The sequence below is a fragment of the Pygocentrus nattereri genome, chromosome 7 (genome assembly GCF_015220715.1).
Source record: "Pygocentrus nattereri isolate fPygNat1 chromosome 7, fPygNat1.pri, whole genome shotgun sequence".
In the NCBI taxonomy this organism is placed as follows: Eukaryota; Metazoa; Chordata; class Actinopteri; order Characiformes; family Serrasalmidae; genus Pygocentrus; species Pygocentrus nattereri.
In genome coordinates, this window is record NC_051217.1 from 24,389,282 (window position 1) to 24,407,771 (window position 18,490).

Sequence of the window (18,490 nt, forward strand, 5' to 3'; positions counted from 1 at the left end):
CTGAGTGTTGTTTTACAAGAGGAAAAATTACACAGCCCCTCTAAAACTTTCTCTGAGTCCTTTTATGTCCTGGAATGTTGTGAACAATATATCTTTACACACGGTGGGAGAGAGCGAGCGAGAGAGAGAGAGCGAGTGGACAGAGACAAAGGCTGGTCTGTTCCAACTGCAGCAGCAGGTTTGCCAGGCCAGTTCGGTGCCAGATGTGAGTTTAAATAGCAGGCTTAAAGCGGCCCTGGCTCGCTCGGACTGCAGCGGCCGGACCCTCTCTGGGCCCCCTTAGCGTGGCACAGCGCTCCCTCAGTCGACCCCACAGTCAGCCAGTTCAGCTCCGTTTGAGGCCGTTATGTAACTCTGGAGAGGAGTCAGCGTTTCTGAACATACGGAGCGTGGAAAGCCCAACTGAGCTCGGCTACTGAAAGACGGACAGATGTGCTGCTCATGTCGTACCGACATATTCAGAACTTTGTTTCTTTAATAATCGGTTTCATTTTATCCGCCAGCTTCCATTTGTTTTCGTGTTAAGTGCATGTGCACTCTTAAAGTTGGTGCTGTATAGAACCGTGGACACTCGAGGAACCCTTTGCATGCTTAAATGGATCTTCGCATCATGAAAGGGTTCTTCAGACTGCTGGAGAACCTCCTGTAGATGATCCTATGTGGAGCAGTTCTTCTATAGTTATGGTGTCAGGCTTGTTCTGTATAAAATGGTCTATAGCACAATCACTATTATCCTTTTTATTCTTTTTATTTTATTATTGTGATTTTTTTCATGTTTGTTTTTTTTTATTATATCTTTATCTGATCTGTTATTTATTAAATTACTATTGTCATAATTGGTTTATTGATTTTCTTTTCTTTTTTTTTTTTTTTTATTACTTTTTTGCTATTAAATTTGACTCATTTTTATTGCAAAGTCATTATTATGACTTTTAGCCTGATCTCTGTATTTGTCTCCCTCAGTGTATTCAGACTTTAAGGTAGGTTGATTGACATTCTCCATTAATCTGAAGAACCCTTTCATGACGTAAAGACGCTTTATTCATGCACAGGGTTCTTTGAGTGTTCCTGGTTCTGTATAGAACCATTTTCATTACTAAAGAACCCTTGAAGCACTCTCTTTTTAAGAGAGTAGGGCACATTTATTTCTGGCCGCTGTAACTGGCATGAGAGCTAAACGTCCGTCTGCACCAGCGGCGTCCAGTCTTATCCACCAACCTGGCCGCAGGTCATTCCAGCAAAGCAGGAGATCACATGACAGACTGATTGATTAAACAAGTAGAGTCAGATGCGCTCCGGCTTGTTCGGAATGAACATCTGCAGCCACGTCGGCCCTTTGCACGGATAAGATTGGACGCCTCTGGTCTACAAGTTACATCACAAGTGGTGATCATCGGGGTCCAAGCACTTTCTGCTTATGATGCCAGGAAAACAAATAATGGGTGACTTTTTAGGACAGTCTTGATTTACAATTGGATGGTGAAAGTCATTAATAATAGATCCTTGGCTGTTGTGTTGGTGGTCTCTGTAAAGCACAGTTGAGAACATGAGAGCATTAAAATCCTTGGAAAGAATTGACTTTGAATCAATATTAACTCTTATAATGGCATTTTATCAGACTATTTTATAGGTCAATCACTAGTACTTTACAGATACTTATTTATATTATTTTTATGTTTAGTTGTTGTATCCTGATTTGTTTCAGTATGGTTTTTAGTGCTGACCGTGTGTTGGGGTCATGCTGACAGATGAGCTGCTCTGCAGTAACTTCATCCTTCATGGTTTTACCTGCTGAACATCTGCTGGATGGCAGAGAGTCGGCCTCTTTAGTGTCGTGTGCCATCCTGAATATTTCATGATCCGTTACTGCTCGTGTGAGAGCGTGAGAGTATTGATTATGATCATGTTAAACACATAAACAAGCCTCATCACTCAGACTGCCTTTGCAAAGACAAATATTATGCTAATTAATGCAGTGCCGAAAAAAATAAATAAAAACACAGTCTGTGTTGGTCATCCTCTAGTCCTTCATCAGTGGTCACAGGACACTGCCCACAGAACGTTGTTGGGTGGATATTTTTGGTTGGTGGACTATTCTCAGACCAGCGGCGACACTGAGGTGTTTAAACACTCCAGCAGCTCTGCTGTGTCTGATCCACTCAGACCAGCACAACACACACTAACACACCACCACCATGTCTGTGTTACTGCAGTGTTGAGAATGATCCACCACCCAAATAGTACCTGCTCTGTGAGGGTCCATGGGGGTCCTGAACACTGAAGAACAGGGTAACAAAGTATCAGAGAAACAGATGGACTACAGTCTGTAACCACAAAATCAAAAAATAAAACAAAATGCTAGAAACTCTAGGTCAGTGTACCCTTTAAAAACATATTTGAAATAACAAAGCGAGTAATTAGTACAAAAAAAGTACAGAATATATTAGTTTTTAATTTATTTATGTCTATTTTAATAGATTAAAATATTAGTAAGATTAGTAAAGCTAATCTTTACTAAGTAAACTTTACTTACTATAGCTCAGAATGTTTTTCCCTTGTTTGATTGGTTTGATTAAACAGAAGAAACAGATTTTCTGTTATTATTGCCTCAGATTAGAATTCTGAAATATATCACTGATGACTGAACAAAACCTTTTATCTCCATTTTTATCACTTTTCAGTTCTTTACATAATTTGAAAATACCTGTTGTCCTTTATATTTTGTCAAACCTTCATGATGAACGAACCAAAAGAAACGGCCCATAGTTGCTTACAAAGACGTCTGGTTCCATTGACTTACGTTATAAGTAAAGCATGTTTTTTGCTTCTCCTGTAAAGTTACCATTTTGGAGATAAATTTTGTTCTGACAACAGTGATATGCTTTATTTATTTCTGGTTCCATAAAAGTAACAGTTCTTTATATCAGAGTGTAAATATTAATATTGAGATTGCTCAAATTGTTTTTGAATTTGGTAAGATTTTATTAAGTGTAGAGTTTCTTTTTTCGAATGTAAAGTGGATGCAAATGTAATCAGTCGTGTAGCTGTGTAAACAGTAAATACGCTACATTACGTTATTTGTGTAATGAAAATTGAACATATAGCGAGATGACAGTAATAGACCTCCGAGGGTTAATTGTGCGTGTGAAATAGCTGTAATGTATCCCCTGCCGGCCCCGCCCCACTCCCGCGTCCAGCCGCTGACATCATGAGGCTGATACTGTAGATGAGGGGAGTGGAGGGGAAACGGGAGCTCAGCCAGAACCTCATAACTGAAACTCCATCACCGATGCCAACACCGACTTTCCCTGCAGCCGCGCCGCGTCACATGACCATGACACCATGCTCTAAAAAATAGTCGCTTCAGCCCTTAAAAATGTGTTTTGCATGGCAACAAGTAGCTTAACTGGTCTAATAAATTATTTAATTAAAAGCACAGCAAAGCAGAATAACAGTTCAGATCAATAAAAGCAATGTTCAGTTCAAAAAGGCACAAACATGTTATGGTTATTGTTGTTGTTGCTATTATTATTGTTATTATTATTATTATTATTATAAGCAGAAGCACTTTAAAAAAGTTGAATGAGCAGAATTGTAGTAATAGGCCTCTGTGGGTGAATTACGCATTTAAGATGAATAACTCGCAATAATCATAATCATAATAATAATAATCATAATCATAATATAGTTAAAATCTTAAAAATTTCTCATAGTAAAAGTACTGCTGCTATTTATAATAATAGTAGTAGTACTAGTAGTAATGATAATAATAATAATAATAATATAGTTATCAAAGTTTTAATCCTATTAAATTGAACTCTAATGATAGTAAGTACTGCAGCTTCTTTTAATAATAGTAATAAAATAATGAAAAATAATAAAAATAATAATATAGTCATTAAAGTTTTAATCTTATTAAATTTAACTCTAATGATAGTAAAAGTATTGCTGCTTCTTATAATAGTAATACTAATAATAATAAAGGGGGAGAGTTTGTAGAGACGACACAGAGGATCTACTTCTGGTTCCAAAAGTAACTTTTAACCGGCTTTTTTCTTCAAAATGCTGGATGGAAATGATTCAGGTGGAAGCTTCTCCTGTGGAGTCCTGCGTCTGAGCCGTTTTGGGTGCGGAGTCCGTCCGAGCTGATCGGTGACGGCCGACGGAGTGAGGCTCTGACGTCAAAGCCCACCCAGGAAGCGTGAGTCACAGTGAGGGCTGCGAGGCCGAGTGCTGGGAGTTTACAGCGTGTGCTTGAGCAAACAGTCCGTCACCTGTTTTTCCATGAGCGCCCGGCGTTCCACGCTCTGTTCCATGGATTCCGGTCACACAGGACCTGTTCTCCTCTCAGAACACCATGGAGCTCGTCTGCGTTCACATCAGAACCGGCCTGGCCAGCTGGGCTTGTTGCGTTTTCCACGCGAATGACTGCCTGGTGGAGTTTTCCAGATCAATTTCAGCGCGACGTCCTCAGTCACTGATCTCTGGCAGTGACTGGAACTCAAACATAAAGCCACTGGTTTAGTTTTTATAGACGGCAATAAAAATCGACTTCAGGAATGAACACGAGCGCATTAGACAGATGAACCATAACGGTGACCGTCTCGAGGATTTGCTCTGAAAACTGTTCGTTTATCCATCACACTGGGTCACAGTGTCATAACGAAGTCTGTTGGAGAAGCTCAGACCTTCACAGGGTTCGAGGCGAGTGTGTGATCTTATTTAATGCAGTATAAACGTCCACTGCTTCTGAGGTCTGTTAGCCTCTTTGTTTATGGTTCTGGTTCTGAAATAATGAATAATGGTGGTAATTCAAACGGTCACTTTAAGCCAAAAGTGAAACGACAGTTTGGACCCAAAGGGAAAATTTAGCTCTTGCTGTGCTGCTGTTGGTGGGTTTTTAGCCCAGCTGTTCTCCTATTGGTGGGTTTTTAGCCAAGCTATTTTCCAGTTGGTGGGTTTTTAGCCAAGCTGTTCTCCTATTGGTGGGTTTTTAGCCATTCTGTTCTCCTATTGGTGGAATTTTGGTTGTACCATTTTTCCCTTTTGGTGGATATTTAGCCCTTAATTGTTAGGCTATCCCAGCCATTCTCCTTTTGGTGATTAAAAAAAAAAAATTTTTTTTTGCCCCACTGTTCTCCTATTGGTGGATTTTTAGCCATGCTGTTGTCCTATTGGTGGATTTTTGATTATGCCATTTTAATATTTGTGGATTTTTAGCACAGCTGTTCTCCTATTGGTGGAGTTTTAGCCAAGCTGTTCTCCTATTGGTGGAGTTTATGTTGTGCTGTTTTCCTTTTTGGTGGATATTTAGCCCTACTGTTCTCATATTTTTGTTTAGCTATGTCATTCTCCTATTGGTTGACTTTTTGGCCAAGCTGTTCTCCTACTGGCTGAGTTTTTGGCCGAGCTGTTCTCCTATTGGTGCATTTTTGACTCTGCCATTTTCTGTTGGTGTACTTTTAGCCCTTCTGTCCTCATACTGGTGGATTTTAGCCATGCTGTTCTCCTCATGCTTTTCCTATTAGTGGATTTTAGCCGTTGTGTCTTGTATTGGTGGATTTGTAGCTGATCTGTTCTCCTGTTGGTAGATTTATTTTGGGCTAATCTGTTGGTGACTGTCTTTCTGGCCGTGAGAGCCTCATATTTTCTCCGAGGTCTCAGATTCTGATGCAGTTTTGTCTTCAGTCTTTGGTCCTGAAGAAACTGAGACTGTGAGAAATTTACAAAGAATTTTCACTTGGCAGTTTCAGTCCGCGACCACTTTAATGTGTAAAAGTCGTGCATCTTTGCTTTTAGGGATTTTTATTTTCCACCTTAGCGAGAACTAACAGCAGAGTTATGATGCAGGCATAGTTAATATTCTGCTACAGTGTAAAATCACTCATTCTTTTTATTTTCCCTAACTGTCAGTAGGTTGGAGGTTCATAGATTCATGCTGATGCCTGAGAATCTACATTCATCTTACTATTCTTATTATTGGCCGAAATATTCAGGACGTCAAAAACAAGCCGGAAATATAAATGCAACTGATTATGTAACTGCATTTAAGTTGTGATTCAGTGTTAATCAGGTGTATAGCTAAGTGACTGTAGACCTGTAAGGGTTGTTTTTTTTTCCTGCAGGATTATTTAATGTGTGTAGCTGGCCTTCCTGGGTTAAATCTAGTTTTCCTGCACTAATCTGTCCTTTATAACTCACTCCTATTTAAATATACCTTTACTGTACTGGTGGGTGGGTGCTTCCGTGGTTAATCCACATTTTTCCATCTAGAAATCTTCAGCAGCTCCGCTGATCCATTCATAATGTTTAAGGCCACAGTCACAGCAAAAAAACATTTTGTCAAATAAGGCTGTAAACAGCTACGTTAATTGTGTTGAAATTCTTAGATTTTTCTCTTTCCTTTAGTGTGTTGTGGCTTTTTCTCAAATTTCCCTCCAGAGGGAGAACCTCTCTCCCACAGAACCCACTTTTCTCAGCTGCCTGAAATGCCTCGTTGGAATTCCAGCCCTTTTCCTTTGTTACAAGATGACATCATCTCATAACGTAGGCCTTACCGGTGAGCCCGGCTCCCTCACGCAGCGCACAACGGCTACTGGAGGACGAAGGGTGTGTTCAGTGGTGTAGTTTTAGAGGATTCCTGATCACATTTTTAAATTGGTCATCCTCATTTAATTATGTTTACCTGCTGCTTCTTTACTGTGTCGGTGCAACCGACAGAGAAAAGTGCAGCAGCAGCTTTATTTTAATCTAAGCTGGTTTAATCTCTTTTTTAGACTTTTTTTTTAAGTTTAATTTTCTGTAAAGCATCTGGAGTTTGTCATGAAAAACGTGCTATATAAATAAAATATTATTATTATTATTATTATTATTATTATTATTATTACTATTATTATTACTATTATTATTATCATTATTATTACGTGTGACTTCTAGTAACAGGAGAACACATGCGTTCTCGCAGGTCCAGTGAGTTCTGTACAGCTCAGCAACAGCTTAAAAGTTGAGTAGTGTGTGATCTATGATTGTTTAGTGTGATCTCCAGTATTTCAGTCGCCCTAAAACCTCTGCAGAAACCTGCTGGACGTGTAAGATGCCCAGACTTTTCTAATCTGTTTGGACTTTAAAGGTCGTGTAGTGAACACGAGGCTTAACCTGCGTAATATTTAGCCATAACTGAATTAAACTCCATGGACCCACCGGTGGTTCCAGAACGCAGTTCATCATGTTCTTCATAACTTTCATATTTCTTAAGCTACATTCAGAAGCTGGGCGTCGTATGAGGCTGTAACTCTTCTCTCCAGGCAAATAGATGGTGACGTCATTTTAAACCCTTATAATAAAAAAGGCTGAACTCAGTTTGTTTTTCTACTGAAAGTCGACCCGTTTTCCCCAAATCTGGGCTATAAGCTATAAACAGACGGCGTCTCTTCAGTGATCTGCTCTGTAAACATTGCTTTTATAAAATAACACAAAGAGCGTCTGAGATTTTTGGCTTTCAGCAGTAAATTGTTAGCATATAGTGATATGTGTAGATCACAAAATACACGTTCTGTTCATTTAACTAAAATGTTAATACTGTTAATAAAATTTTAAAAATTGCATTTATGTCATGCAGTTACTGAATAATGTGCTGTATGATTTGGTCAAGTAAATTCAGATGGAGAGTCCAAAGTATACCCTGGAGAATAAGAGGTTAATGAAGGGTGGCTTGGTGCTGTCACCTCACAGTAAGAACGGTCTGGGTTCGATTCCCTGGCCGGGTGACCAAGGTCCCTTCTGTGTGCACGTTCTCCCTGTGTCTGTGTGGGTTTCCTCCCACAGTCCAAAGACTTGCAGTCAGGCCGACTGGAGATGCTAAACTGCCCCATAGTGTGATTGTGTGTGTGGATGTGTGTGTCTGTCTGTCTGCCTGTCTGTCTGTCTGTCCGCCTAGCAGTCGACTAGTGACCTGTCTGGAGTGTTTCCTGCATTCTGTCCAATGACCGCTGGGATAAGTGACTTAGAAAGTGTGTGTGAGAGTTCATGAATTTATTTAACGGAATATCTTTTAAGCGGCCATTTTTTCAGAAGGTTTGGTGTAGATGTGTTTCTTGGTTAGACTCTTTCTTCCGTAAGTGATGAACACTAAAGCGACTTGCATGCTTGGTTCCAAAGCTACAAGCATATTATGTATTTTAAAAAAAGGCATAAAGTTTAACATTTCCATAATTTTGCAACTTGTAATATTTAATGTTATTAACATTATTATCAGCAAGCTGTTTAGAAATAGATTAGAAATAGATTCTCCCACTTTCCTTTCCTGGCTTGGCAGTGATCACAGATGAAGTATGAGCATTGTTAATTCAGAAGCATAAGTAAAATGGTATATCATGTATAAAAGAACGCTTTCTTTCAGTTTTTGGGTTTGGGCCACGTCTGTCGTGATAGAATATTCCTGTATTTAGCCTGGGGCGGCACGGTGGCATGGTGGGTAGCGCTGTTGCCTCACAGCAAGAAGTGTCAGGCGACCCGAGTCCTCTTTGTGTGGAGTCTGCATGATAACTTGGCCCTAGGTATGAGTGAACGTGTCTGTCTGTCTGTCTGCCCTGTCTGTATCCTGCCTTCCACCCAATGACTGTGTGTGTGTGTGTGTGTGTGTGTGTGTGTGTGTGTGTGTGTGTGTTTAACTTTCAGTGTAATGTTAGTTTGTTTACTGCATGCTTGCATCATTAATCATATATCAGCAGCAGTTTCGCAGCAGAAGTGACGCAGCATGATGGCAGAGCTTTTCTGCAGCCCTGGTGATGTTATGCTGGAGTTGCTGAGCTGTGAGTGATAAGTGTTTTGTAGAATAAACAGGACTGAGTACGGGGAAACAGGGCCACTCTCCGAGCAGGACAGCAGCGTATTTCAGTGAGCTGTGGTCTTGTGTAGTTGTGGCTGCGCAGTTGGCATTCGACTGTCACGGTGCTGCAACCCTGTGAGTGACCCAACCCCCATCCTTTTCAAGTTTTTCTATGGAGAAACTGTGATGAGAGCAGCGGAGGAAGAGGAATATGGTCATTTAGTGGCCTCCGAGGCAACGGAGAGGGAGGCTAAAGTGCTGCATCGACCGTTCGGTGGGCCCCTGAGGCCCTGAGTAGCCGTTTGGTCACGGTTAACAGTTGGCTGCATTTTAGAATAGCAGAGCGCTAATCAGGCTCTCAGTTCTTCTTGACTTTAATCTTACAGTGATAGTTTGACACACATCCAGAACCGCCCCCCTCCCCACCCCCATATCACTAATGTGGTCAGTCACTCGAGACATGTTGTACGACTGAATGTCTGCATAACATTCTGGCCACCTCCTCGTTTCTACGCTCATTGTCAATTTTATCAGCTCCACTTACTGTATAGCTGCACTTTGTAGTTCTACAGTTACAGACTGTAGTCCATCTGTTTCTCTGATACTTTGTTACCCTGTTCTTCAGTGGTCAGGACCCCCATGGACCCTCACAGAGCAGGTATTATTTGGGTGGTGGATCATTCTCAGCACTGCAGTGACACTGACTTGGTGGTGGTGTGGTAGTGTGCGTTGTGCTGGTCTGAGTGGATCAGACACAGCAGTGCTACTGGAGTTTTTAAACACTGTGTCCACTCACTGTCCACTCTATTAGACACTCCTACCTTGTCAGTCCACCTTGTAGATGTAAAGTCAGAGACGATAGCTCATCTGCTGCTGCACAGTTTGTGTTGGTCATCTTCTAGTCCTTCATCAGTGCCCACAGGACGCTGCCCACAGGACGCTGCTGGCTGGATATTTTTGGTTGGTGGACTATTCTCAGTCCAGCAGTGACACTGAGGTGTTTAAAAACTCCAGCAGCACTACTGTGTCTGATCCACCCAATGAGAGGGAGAGAGGTTAAAGTGCAATAGATATTACGGATTTCTAAAATCGGACTTCAGTATTTGTGTTATCTGAAGTTCAATTAACAAAAAAAAAAAAAGTCGAGTTGAAGTTGCATAATTTTTTATATTGTGTGAAAAACAGCCCGAACTCGGCCCGAAACCTCATTTTCCCAGGCTTGTCGGGCTCGGGTGGAGAAGCAGACCTGTAATCTCTGCTTCTCGTTAAGTTTTTTTTTTGTTTACGCACCTGACTCGCGTTTAGACTCTTTTTGCTTACTGCGTATTTTGAGTTGATAAGAGTTTGAGTTGTTTACCGCCCTGATAAACGTGAGCTGACTGCTGTGTAAGCGGAGAGGCGGAGTTCAGTCAAAGGAGAGGCTAATTAGTAGTTTGTCAGCCGTTTGCAGAAGCACTGAAGTCTCCAGCTCCGAGCGCTGACTGCGTCTTTGGTTACGTTGGGGAATTCTGTGGAATTCAGATTCCAGTCTACCCTGTAATCACGACTCTTCCTGCCCAGTTTCTCTTCACTGGCTGCAAAGAGAGACTGGCACCGAGCTGCAGCCAATGGGAGCGCAGTTATACGGAGTGGTAGCCTTTCTGAAAGCAGCTCTGTAGAGAAGCAGAAGCTTTTATGTGACTTGTGACATCAGCAGAATAGTTTTTGGTATAGAACTATAAACGGGTTCTTATTGTGAAGGACAGTAATAATGATATATAGAGAATATAGAGATTGACCTCCACAGCCTAGTGGTGGCATAATTACAGTGGGACGCTGTGGCTTTGTTCACACAGAAGGTAAAAGTGGCCCAAATCTGATCTTCTATGATCTTCTTTTGTGACAGATGTGCAGAAACACCACACTTCCGATTTCATATGTGGTACCGGAATCCGATACGCACATCCAGATCAGAATGATTGCTTTTGGACTTTTACATCCATCCAGCTGCACATTTGTTCTCAGGAAAACGTCCTTCACGTGTCCTTATTAAAGAAGGCCGAGAGGAAGACGCCGTGTTCAGAGACACATAAGCTGGACGTCTGTCCCATCTCCGTCTTTTAAAGATCAGAGCATAAACTTCGTCTCCTCTGCAGACCAGTTTCTGCTCCGCCGTGTTGAATGGTAAAAAATCTCACTGTGATGTGACGCACATGCAGAACGGACTTAAACTTTCCGATAGGGAATGTAATCGTATACAGACATTTATACGGATATTATTCTTCTATTTAATGGATTATTTACAGGACTACCCACCTCATTCAATCAGATAGAAATTGTATTCCGAATTACCTCAATCGGACTGGCCTGTTCAGATTGAGGTATTTACATAGACATATTCTATTCTGATTGAGCTATTAGTTGGATTATTAGCAGCTTATTAGACTGCATGTAAACGTGGCTAGTGTCTGTTTACACAAGGATTTTTGCCAATCCAGTTGAACACATTCCGATTACAGATTAAGACCGATGTGTTTATTCTCACTCTATTCAACAGTTTGATTGAAAGTCTTCGTTTACATGCTCACTACAAGTAATCTGATCTAAAATGTGCGTGCATAGAGAACCACTGAGAGTAAAGATTACCATGACAACCAGCTTCACGTGAGTCCAGTCAGAGTGAGATGAGCAGCAGTGAGCAGTGCTTGTGTTTTTAACTGCTTTAAAATGACGTCAGACTCAGGAAAATGTCCTTCACATGTCCTTATTAAAGGCCAAGTGGAAGACACACAAGCTGGACGTCCGTCCCACCATCGTCTTTTAAAGATCAGAGCATAAACTTTGTCTCCTCTGCAGACCAGTTTCTGCTCCGCCGTGTTGAACGGTATAAACTCTCACTATGACGCGACGCACATGCAGAACGGACTCGGACATTCTGATAGAGAATGTAATCGGATTTTTGTTTTTTCAGACTTTTGCCCCGTTCTGTTTTCTAAAGCATAAAATTCAGAATGTATTGAAACAACGCTTGAGTGTTGCAGTAAAATAATGAGTCCAAGTAACACCGGTTAGTTTACCTCATCTTTTAAGGTAAATGCAAGTTTTCCGAGGGCTGAAAAAGGTCTGAAAGATCTAACAAGAGGCTGGAAAAGCATGGAATTCTGAATTGGAAAAGGAACGCTGTACACATGACTTTTGGCAATTTTGTATCTTTCTTTCTCGGCTTCCTCTGACATTTGCAAAGAGGCTTCAAGAGGAAGGAAGGAAGCCATTTAGAGTAATGGGACTGTCAGTAGCCCAGTGGCTCCTCTCTGCTGCTGATTCAAATGGATTGGAGAGCACACAGCCTGTTTTTGTACAGCTGCCAGGACATGGTCACTATTCATGATTTAGGCTGCCATTTACATTGAGTTACATTTTCATAACATAAATGTGTGTAATAATATGCCCCATATGTATATATACACAGACCAGGCATAACATTCTGACCACCTCCTTGTTTCTACGCTCACTGTACATTTTCTCAGCTCCACTTACTGTATAGCTGCACTTTGTAGTTCTACAGTTACAGACTGTAGTCCATCTGTTTCTCTGATACTTTGTTACCCTGTTCTTCAGTGGTCAGGACCCCCACAGGACCCACACAGAGCAGGTACTATTTGGGTGGTGGATCATTCTCAGCACTGCAGTGACACTGACTTGGTGGTGGTGTGGTAGTGTGCGTTGTGCTGGTCTGAGTGGATCAGACACAGCAGTGCTGCTGGAGTTTTTAAACACTGTGTCCACTCACTGTCCACTCTATTAGACACTCCTACCTTGTCGGTCCACTTTGTAGATGTAAAGTCAGAGACGATAGCTCATCTGCTGCTGCACAGTTTGTGTTGGTCATCTTCTAGTCCTTCATCAGTGGTCACAGGACGCTGCCCACAAGACACTGTTGGCTGGATATTTTTGGTTGGTGGACTATTCTCAGTCCAGCAGTGACACTGAGGTGTTTAAAAACTCCAGCAGCACTGCTGTGACTGATCCACTCAGACCAGCGCAGCACACAGTAGCACACTACCACCACATCATTTCAATTTGTTTTTGTGTACTTACTGGCTGTTTTGCGTGGAAACTAAATAACGGTGGTCTGAGTTTTGCACAGTACGGTTTATGTATCTAAGTATATATATATATATATGTATGTATGTATGTGTATGTCCCCTATGTAAACTGCACTTTCACAGAGTCAGGAATATTGTTTTTGCTCCTATTTTGGTCCTGAAAATGTACAAAAACAAGTACAAAAATGTACAAAAGTTCGTCTCATGCATTCTTACGTTCTTAACGCTGAGTCGAGTTGCTCGAGTTTTGCCCTCTGTGGTGAAAAGTGTCTCTCGTCTATTCACTGGAAGCTGTGGTGCGTTTAATCTGTTGAACTGCCTCCAGGGGTGTGATGGGAAAGAGCCTCCTCTTAAGGGAGAATTGCACCAATTTTTCAAAATCCCTGCATAAGTCTGTGTGTGAGGTGTAAAGTTCATGTAGGAACTTTCTGTGAGGAGCTTTTAGAGGGGGACGTCTGGTTCCCATCACCACCACTGTGAGCAGTTCTGACTCGGTAAGTTTATCTTAACCGGAGCGTTTCACACCAAACCGCTCAGAACCGCTCTGTCCACATTTTGAAATTTTGAAAATCAGTGGAGTTCCCCTTCAAGAAAGCGTCTGAATCTTCTGCTCGTTTTGTTCTGTTGTTGATTTTCAGGTCATCATAAAAAAAACGTCCACATTAACTTTTCAGATTTTTTCCAGGTTAACGTTTGCGTTAACTGTGAATGACCTTATATGGCTATTTTGCTGAGAAATCATTCCTGTTTTTGGCTTTTGACTTAAATTCTGTTTTTCTTTCCCTTTTTAAACCAAAATGTTGGCTGATATGCATTGTTTTGACATTTCCCCCCTGTGTTTCTGTGTTCAGGAGTTTGCGGCGCTGACTAAGGAGGTGAACATGTGCAGAGAGCAGCTTTTGGAGAGAGAAGAGGAGATCGCGGAGCTGAAGGCCGAGAGAAACAACACACGGGTAGGGATGAGTTGGGAGTCCAGCCCACAGTGGAATGTCATCTCTTTTGCCTTTTTTAATGTAAAATATTCTCAAATCCTGAGATAAATGTAGTCTTGATTCATCTCGTCACCATGTCAGCAACTAACGCTGGAATCAACCATCTGCAAAGGACAAATTTCACTCCTATTTAACAATATTTTCAGATTTTTATGATAATTGTTCAAAGATTCTTGCTTAATTTAGTGTTTCAGACAGGGCCACTGGAACAACAATGGCAAGCGGGCCCCACATTTGACCCAGCACTTTTCAAAGTACTGAGCGATGCCCCACTGCTTTCTGAGTTCAGGATGCCTCCTCTTTCCCTAACAAGCATGAAGTGCTTACCAGACGGAGTAAAACTCTTCGGGCAGAGCCAATCAAAATCAAAAAAAGGTGGTTTGAGACCCTTGGATGGTGTGGAACTGTCAGACTTTTTCTTTAGCTATATTTTGACCTGCAACTCCACCCATTTTCAGGTTACCAAACAGCACTCCACCCATATTCAGGTCCAAGTAAAAGAACACTCCACCCAAATTCAGGCAGCACCAAACGGCTGAACTGCGCCGATTCTAGGAATTCAACTCGTTTTTTTCCAGAGCACGTTTTGTTTCAACATTTGAGCAACATTTCACTCCTCACAAATGCTCTTATCGTTCCTGCACTGCCAGATGCTATAAAAAAAAAAAACCAAGAAACAAGCAAAAAAAAAAAAAAAAAGAAGATTTTCTCACGTGGACCGTAAAGCATATTTTTGGCCAAGAATCAGTGATCTGATCGGTTAAATTTAGCCTCTTATTCTCCAGGGTGTATTTCGGCTTTTCCATCTGAATTTACACGCCCAAATCGTAAGGCAGATTATTCAGTAACTGCATGAAATACTTTTTTTTTTAACAGAACGTGTTTTATGATCTACACATCACTATACGCTTACAATTTACTGCTGAAAGCCAAAAATCTCAGACGCTCTGTGTTATTTTATAAAAGTAATGTTTACAGAGCAGATCACTGAAGAGACGCCATCTGTTCATAGTTTATAGCCCAGATTTGGGGAAAACGGGTCGACTTTCAGTAGAAAAACAAACTGAGTTCAGCTTCTTTTATTATAAGGGTTTAAAATGACATCACCATCTATTTGACTGGAAAGAAAAGTTCCAGCCTCATACGACGCCCAGCTTCTGATTGTAGCTTATGAAAAATCAATACTACAATATGTACAGGACGTAGTTACTCTCAGACCCCGTGGTGTAACTTTAAATAGACGGTAAACAGGAAAAGTGTGAATTTAAATAGACGCTAAAAACACATTTGTTGTGTTTTAGTAGAATTGTAATTGTAGAAAAAAAATAGCAATATAAGAAGGTCCTGAAATGAGCACTAAAGTGATATAAGGCACATACAGATTAAGGGCTGTGGGTATAAATAGTGCAGATATAAACAGTCGTGCAGTTGGACTGAGCTTATGGAGCAGTTAAAGTGATGAGTGCGTGATATGAAAGTTATGAAGTAAAGAATATGATGAAGTGCGTTTTGGAGCCACCGGTGGTCTCAGGGAGTTATAAAAGTTAAAGCTAGATAGATGATGAGCTGATAAACATCTCTGTTTTCCTGGTGTTGAATGTGAGAGAAACAGAGAGCACGAACTGTGGTGAGGACTTGCGAGAATGAACTGGCTCTGAAAAGAGTCTGATGTTCCTCAGAGATGTTAGCTCACAAACTCAGCTGTCTGAGGCTGCAGCTACTGAAGCAGCATCAAAACTAACACGGACACTTTGTGATCAGGTTCAGAGGGGGCTACAGAAGCCTAAATCAGTACTCAAGGGAAGGTTTGTACACTTGCATGAAATGATTACACAAGTAAAAGTCCTTTCCCCAGAGCAGCTTCGGTAGACATACAAAAGTAGCAGGTCAGAAGTCTACTTAAGTATCAGAATCCTTTATTGATCCCAGAGGGAAACTGCAGTTGTTACAGTTGCCACCATTTATGTAAAAGAATAAACACTTTAACACTAAGTTCCGAGTACTTACACTAAAAAGTACTTAAGTACTGAGTACTTAACACTAGTAATACTTTAAGTACTGAGTACTGTAGTGGAACTCCTTAGTACTGCCAGCATTTATCAGCATAGGAACTGCAGACTGTGCAGCTATGTTCTTCTCTTTATTGAGATCTTTGTGGTCTAAAATGCAAAGTCTGAGAAGTAACCGATTACATGGTAAGAATTTAGAACCGTTACCCAACTGTGTTCGCACACTGTGGAATTAGACCTCCTTATTTAACCCATCTGTGCAGTGAAACACTCACATACATACACACTAGTGAACACGCACAGTAGGGGGCAGTGAGCACACTGGAGTGGGCAGCCCTATCCACGGCGCCCGGGGAGCAGTTGGGGGTTAGTTAATTTGAAAAAACCTGTTACCTTTTACACTGTGTGTGAATTCCATTGATGAATGGACTAAAAGAACTGACCCAAAGTGCCTTAGAAAAAATTCTGTTAAGTCAAGTAGTTTTTTCCTTCTCCTGTAAAGTTACCATTTTGGAGATATGAGGTTTTCTTCCGACAGCAGTGAAATATTGCCACCATCAAAACACAAAAATGAGATTAGGATCTAAATATGAAAAGGCTAAAATCTAACGGAGTAAAAAGATTCCTTTACTCACTTGAGTAGAATTAAAAGTATTTAAAAGAAAATACTCAGTGGAGTAAAAATCCATCGACATTTTACTAAAGTACAATTACTTGAGTAAATGTAACTAGTCTTCTTGGAATGGGTTTATAAAGACACATCATTAGCATATTCAGTGTCTTAATTGCATTTCTTCTCTCAGCATATATATACACTGCTCAAAAAAATAAAGGGAACACTTAAACAACACAATATAACTCCATGTAAATCAAACTTCTGTGAAATCAAACTGTCCACTTAGGAAGCAACACTGATTGACCATCAATTTCACAGCTGTTGTGCAAATGGAACAGACAACAGGTGGAAATTATTGGCAATTAGCAAGACACACTCAGTAAAGGAGTGGTTCTGCAGGTGGGGACCACAGACCACTTCTCAGTACCTTTCTGCTTTCTGGCTGATGTTTTGGTCACTTTTGAATGTTGGTGGTGCTTTCACACTCGTGGTAGCATGAAAGGGACTCTACAACCCACACAAGTGGCTCAGGTAGTGCAGCTCATCCAGGATGGAACATCATTGCGAGCTGTGGCAAGAAGGTTTGCTGTGTCTGTCAGCGTAGTGTCCAGAGCCTGGAGGCGCTACCAGGAGACAGGCCAGTACACCAGGAGACGTGGAGGAGGCCATAGGAGGGCAACAACCCAGCAGCAGGACCGCTACCTCCGCCTTTGTGCAAGGAGGAACAGGAGGAGCACTGCCAGAGCCCTGCAAAATGACCTCCAGCAGGCCACAAATGTGCATGTGTCTGCACAAACGGTTAGAAACCAACTCCATGAGGATGGTATGAGGGCCCGACGTCCACAGATGGGGGTTGTGCTCACAGCCCAACACCGTGCAGGATGCTTGGCATTTGCCAGAACACACCAGGATTGGCAAATTCACCACTGGTGCCCTGTGCTCTTCACAGATGAAAGCAGGTTCACACTGAGCACATGTGACAGACGTGACAGAGTCTGGAGACGCCGTGGAGAGCGATCTGCTGCCTGCAACATCCTTCAACATGACCGGTTTGGCAGTGGGTCAGTAATGGTGTGGGGTGGCATTTCTTTGGAGGGCCGCACAGCCCTCCATGTGCTCGCCAGAGGTAGCCTGACTGCCATTAGGTACCGAGATGAGATCCTCAGACCCCTTGTGAAACCATATGCTGGTGCGGTTGGCCCTGGGTTCCTCCTAATGCAGGACAAAGCTAGACCTCATGTGGCTGGAGTGTGTCAGCAGTTCCTGCAAGATGAAGGCATTGAAGCTATGGACTGGCCCGCCTGTTCCCCAGACCTGAATCCGATTGAGCACATCTGGGACATCATGTCTCCCTCCATCCACCAACGCCACATTGCACTACAGACTGTCCAGGAGTTGGAGGATGCTTTAGTCCAGGTCTGGGAGGAGATCCCTCAGGAGGCCATCCGCCACCTCATCAGGAGCATGCCCAGGCGTTGTAGGGAGGTCATACAGGCACATGGAGGCCACACACAATACTGAGCCTCATTTTGACTTGTTTTAGGGACATTACATCAAAGTTGGATCAGCCTGTAGTGTGTTTTTCCACTTTAATTTTGTGTGTGACTGTAAATCCAGGCCTCCAATGGTTAATAAATTAGATTTCCATTGATGATTTTTGTGATTTTGTTGTCAGCACATTCAACTTTGTACAGAACAAAGTATCCAATGAGAATATATATATATATATATATATATATATATATATATATATATATATATATATATAATATTTTTTTTAAAGTTTTGCCATTCGTAGTGGTTTGGTGTGAAACAGTTCATCATTTCTTCTTCTTCAGACTCTTTGATCTTGATATATAAAAGCTGATATCTGTGTTAAAAATCATGCCACGAAGAAGCACTGCTGTTTGTGTATCAGTGACCATCTTTTGTTGGTGAAATATCGTCTGCTGATGCTGAAG

At 41.6% G+C, this 18,490-nt stretch overlaps 1 protein-coding gene across 20 annotated transcripts in view; it reads left to right on the forward strand.

Moving 5' to 3' along the window:
• The window catches only part of ppfia1 (PTPRF interacting protein alpha 1), a 115,636-nt gene that overhangs the window by 26,896 nt on the left and 70,250 nt on the right, over positions 1-18,490 (forward strand). For all 20 annotated transcript variants that reach the window (XM_017719530.2, XM_037539834.1, XM_037539838.1 and 17 more), the window contains one exon: positions 13,764-13,865. In XM_017719530.2, coding sequence (XP_017575019.1) covers positions 13,764-13,865 — 102 coding nt within the window. The remainder of the gene's footprint in view (positions 1-13,763; positions 13,866-18,490) is intronic.